Here is a 5000-nt window from a genome sequence, read left to right on the forward strand (position 1 = left end):
TCTGTGTGTGTCTGTGTGTGTAGGAGATGGCGAGTACGGAGCTGAAGCAGATCAGAGAGACTTTGACTAAAGAGTCGATCAGAGAACATCAGCTGTCGAAGGTCGGAGGAACTGAGACGGACATGTTCATCTGCAGCAAGTGTCATGGGAAGAGCTGCTCGTACACACAGGTGGAGACACACACACACACACACACACACACACACACACACACACACTCTAAAAAGGTATATTGGTCAGAACTTTACTGTGTGTGTTTTCAGGTACAGATACGCAGTGCTGATGAGCCCATGACAACCTTTGTGTTGTGCAACAGCTGTGGAAACAGATGGAAGGTAAAGAAATATAAGTATTTAAATGTATTTGATAAATAATCAAGACTAAACTTACTGAGAAATATTTGATATCAGCTGGTCTGTCCTCGTACCACCATCGTTCAGAGAAGAAGAGAAATGGCTCAGAATTAAAGTAACAAGCTATAACTGCTCATCCTCCTACATTCCTCACCAAGGCATTGTGGGAAATGTAGGACTAACAGATTAACGACTGCAGCGTCACCAAATTAATATAATTCAATGATTATTAGGAACAAGTTTCACCACATGATGGCAGCAGAGACTGTACTTGAGTTGTGTCCTCGCTCTGCTTCTTCTTCTTCATTCCCTCTCTCTTCCTCTCTCCCACTCTCTCTCTTCCTCCTCCTCCCTTCTTGTCCCCCTCTCTTTTCCTCTTTTCCTCTCCTCCTCCCTTCTTGTCCCCCTCTCTTTTCCTCTCCTCCTCCCTTCTTGTCCCCCTCTCCTTTCCTCTTTTCCTCTCTTCCTCCTCCTCCCTTCTTGTCCCCTTCTCTTTTCCTCTCTTTTCCTCTCCTCCTCCCTTCTTGTCCCCCTCTCTTTTCCTCTCCTCCTCCCTTCTTGTCCCCCTCTCCTTTCCTCTTTTCCTCTCTTCCTCCTCCTCCCTTCTTGTCCCCTTCTCTTTTCCTCTCTTCCTCCCTTCTTGTCCCCCTCTCTTTTCCTCTCCTCCTCCCTTCTTGTCCCCCTCTCTTTTCCTCTCTTCCTCCTCCTCCCTTCTTGTCCCCCTCTCCTTTCCTCTTTTCCTCTCTTCCTCCTCCTCCCTTCTTGTCCCCTTCTCTTTTCCTCTCTTCCTCTCTCCTCCCTTCTTGTCCCCCTCTCTCTTCCTCTCCTCCTCCCTTCTTGTCCCCCTCTCTCTTCCTCTCTCCTCCCTTCTTGTCCCCCTCTCTTTTCCTCTCCTCCTCCCTTCTTGTCCCCCTCTCTCCTCCCTTCTTGTCCCCCTCTCTTTTCCTCTCTTCCTCTCTCCTCCCTTCTTGTCCCCCTCTCTTTTCCTCTCTTCCTCTCCTCCTCCCTTCTTGTCCCCCTCTCTTTTCCTCTCTTCCTCCCTTCTTGTCCCCCTCTCTCTTCCTCTCCTCCTCCCTTCTTGTCCCCCTCTCTCTTCCTCTCCTCCTCCCTTCTTGTCCCCCTCTCTTTTCCTCTCTTCCTCTCTCCTCCCTTCTTGTCCCCCTCTCTCTTCCTCTCCTCCTCCCTTCTTGTCCCCCTCTCTTTTCCTCTCTTCCTCCCTTCTTGTCCCCCTCTCTTTTCCTCTCCTCCTCCCTTCTTGTCCCCCTCTCTTTTCCTCTCTTCCTCTCTCCTCCCTTCTTGTCCCCCTCTCTTTTCCTCTCCTCCTCCCTTCTTGTCCCCCTCTCTTTTCCTCTCTCCTCCCTTCTTCTCCCCCTCTCTTTTCCTCTCTCCTCCCTTCTTGTCCCCCTCTCTTTTCCTCTCTTCCTCCTCCTCCCTTCTTGTCCCCCTCTCTTTTCCTCTCTTCCTCCCTTCTTGTCCCCTTCTCTTTTCCTCCCTTCTTGTCCCCCTCTCTCTTCCTCTCTCCTCCCTTCTTGTCCCCCTCTCTTTTCCTCTCTTCCTCCCTTCTTGTCCCCTTCTCTTTTCCTCCCTTCTTGTCCCCCTCTCTCTTCCTCTCTCCTCCCTTCTTGTCCCCCTCTCTCTTCCTCTCCTCCTCCCTTCTTGTCCCCCTCTCTTTTCCTCTCTTCCTCTCTCCTCCCTTCTTGTCCCCCTCTCTCTTCCTCTCTCCTCCCTTCTTGTCCCCCTCTCTCTTCCTCTCCTCCTCCCTTCTTGTCCCCCTCTCTTTTCCTCTCTTCCTCTCTCCTCCCTTCTTGTCCCCCTCTCTCTTCCTCTCTCCTCCCTTCTTGTCCCCCTCTCTCTTCCTCTCCTCCTCCCTTTTCCTCTCTTCCTCTCTCCTCCCTTCTTGTCCCCCTCTCTTTTCCTCTCTTCCTCTCTCCTCCCTTCTTGTCCCCCTCTCTTCCTCTCCTCCTCCCTTCTTGTCCCCCTCTCTCTTCCTCTCCTCCTCCCTTCTTGTCCCCCTCTCTTTTCCTCTCCTCCTCCCTTCTTGTCCCCCCTCTCTCTTCCTCTCCTCCTCCCTTCTTGTCCCCCTCTCTTTTCCTCTCCTCCTCCCTTCTTGTCCCCTTCTCTTTTCCTCTCCTCCTCCCTTCTTGTCCCCCTCTCTTGTCCTCTCCTCCTCCCTTCTTGTCCCCCTCTCTTTTCCTCTCTTCCTCTCTCCTCCCTTCTTGTCCCCCTCTCTTTTCCTCTTTTCCTCTCCTCCTCCCTTCTTGTCCCCCTCTCTCCTCCTCCCTTCTTGTCCCCCTCTCTCTTCCTCTCCTCCTCCCTTCTTGTCCCCCTCTCTTTTCCTCTCTTCCTCTCTCCTCCCTTCTTGTCCCCCTCTCTCTTCCTCTCCTCCTCCCTTCTTGTCCCCCTCTCTTGTCCTCTCTTCCTTTATGTAGCTGCTGGCTCTGGGTGAAGGTGAAGCGACTCATTTGAGAAGCTGATGTTTTGTGTATTTTTCTTTGAGACACTGAATCACAGTCGGAGACTCCAGTGTTTGAAACTACATTAGACATAAATGTAGGTAATAATTCACGTTAAATAAGGATTTTGAATATCAAAACATAATAGGAAACTTTAACTCTTGGCTTTTAGCATTTTCTTTAATCAAGTTTAATATAATAATACATTTAAATATAATGAGGAGTTTAATCACAGTCTTGTTTTCTTTCTTTCAGTTCTGTTGAAGAGCGTGTGTGTGTGTGTGTGTGTGTGTGTGTGTGTGTGTGTGTGTCCGTCTAAAGTGAATTGAATTTGGATTTAACAAATGAATTTAGTTAATTTTTTATTTTGTATAGTTTTGTTTTCTGTATAAAACTAAAATCTGTAATATGTTTGAAGAAAAGTTCATGTTGTCTATCAGTTTAATTTATTTTGTATAGAACAAGTTTATTTGTAAAGAAGCTTGAAGCCAGATTTAAATCATTGAGTCGTCGTGGAAACGGTGGATTCTGTTTGCTGCTCTGAACATTTCTATTAAATTTGCTCTTGCATGAAAATGAAATTATTTTTTTTTATTCTTTTTGACTTGTTTGTTTAAATAATTTTGCTGCTCTTTTAGAAGTTTGAAGTATCATTGTACATGTTGACAGATGTAAGAAACCACAGCGACTCCAAAGATGAGTTTTCATTGGCTGAGACATCGACAATAAAACACTGAATGATTGAATCGTGCTCGTCTACTGCAGTTTTGTGTGTGTGTGTGTGTGTGTGTGTGTGTGTGTGTGTGTGTGTGTGTGTGTGTGTGTGTGTGTGTGTGTGTGTGTGTGTGTGTGTGTGTGTGTGTGTGTGTGTGTGTGTGTGTGTCAGTTCGTGTTCAAACATCAGCTCCGAGCTTGAGACGTTAACGTCACAGTTTCCTTCACATGTCGCAGACGATGATTAATTGTTTTATTCTTATGTTTTATTCCTGGGTTCTGACACTTGGTTCTAACTTTATTTACAGAACAGTCGAACTCACAGGTCTTTTAAAACTTTGTAAACCTTCTAAAAAAGCTGATGAAGTCTTTTCTCAGTTCCAGTGGAGCAGTTTGTGTTTGTTTTTCCTGCTGCTTCATTTTCAACAACACAAACACACCGACACAACATGAACAGCCACCAGGGGGCGATCACGTGTCTGTAACCACGTCACATGTAAACCAACCAACTGCTGATGAATCCATATTAAAGAGAAACACACCAAACAAACGAAGCTGCTTCTCATTGGATGTTCAAGGTTTCCATTTATATATGTACAATTAAAATCACAGTTTTAACAAAATATAAAATAAATAACATGAACAATACTTAAATGCATTCTGAGTGACAGGTCTGGTGACGACCTGGGCATCTCTTTTTAAAAATCTTTGTTTCCACAGACAACTACAAATTGTTTTCCTCAAACTACATTTCCCATGAAGCACTGGGTGTGGGCATCCCATCTCAAATAATAGGTATATTATTTTTTATATATAGATATTTTATGACTCATTAATATATCTTGATATATTATTTTTCACCTGGATCCCCCCCCCCCCCCCCCCCCCCCCCAATTCCTGAATCGACCAACCACACATCAGCCCCGCGGCTCCTGCAGCCAATCAGGAGCAGGCATCTGCGAGGGTGACAGACAGTGGTGAGGTCAAAGGTGAGAGGTCACAGAGGCAGAGGTCAGCAGCAGCAGTGTGTGTGTGTTTGTATTACTATACTTATCAGGACAACTCAGTTTAACACACGTTATTTCTTTCCTGTAAAAACAGATTTTTCTTATTGGCTTCAAATGATAAACAGACATTGACCTTGTTTTTGTAGCTGGAGGAAAATGAACCTTTGTTTTCTGTTGCTTGATTTTAAAGTTGATGAAGACGTCGGGGGTTTTACATTAAATCTTTAAAAAAGGACAGTGTGTGATTTAAAGCTGCAACTAAAACTGCCAATAAAATGTGAAGTCACCTAATCATACCCATATTTTATATATAAGTATATTTATATCTTCAGCCCAGTGACATCAAATCTCTAAAAAGTTCCAAAATAAAACCATGAAATGTAGAGAAAACTGAATATTAAGGTTTAAAGGGTGTTTAGCTCAAAACATGGAAAAACAACAGCTACATGTTAAATAATGAGACGCGTCCTGGT

The 5000-nt window shown here is 45.2% G+C and overlaps 1 protein-coding gene across 1 annotated transcript in view; it reads left to right on the forward strand.

The window, feature by feature from the left end:
* tcea2 (transcription elongation factor A (SII), 2) overlaps nt 1–3122 on the forward strand; it is a 7791-nt gene extending 4669 nt beyond the window's left edge. Inside the window, exons 7-9 of the mRNA XM_034590395.1 lie at nt 24–170; nt 264–335; nt 3062–3122. Coding sequence (XP_034446286.1) covers nt 24–170; nt 264–335; nt 3062–3070 — 228 coding nt within the window. The 3' untranslated portion in view covers nt 3071–3122. The remainder of the gene's footprint in view (nt 1–23; nt 171–263; nt 336–3061) is intronic.
* Nucleotides 3123–5000: the final 1878 nt, after the last annotated feature.

This window comes from Hippoglossus hippoglossus, chromosome 7 (assembly GCF_009819705.1).
Source record: "Hippoglossus hippoglossus isolate fHipHip1 chromosome 7, fHipHip1.pri, whole genome shotgun sequence".
NCBI classification, from domain to species: domain Eukaryota; kingdom Metazoa; phylum Chordata; class Actinopteri; order Pleuronectiformes; family Pleuronectidae; genus Hippoglossus; species Hippoglossus hippoglossus.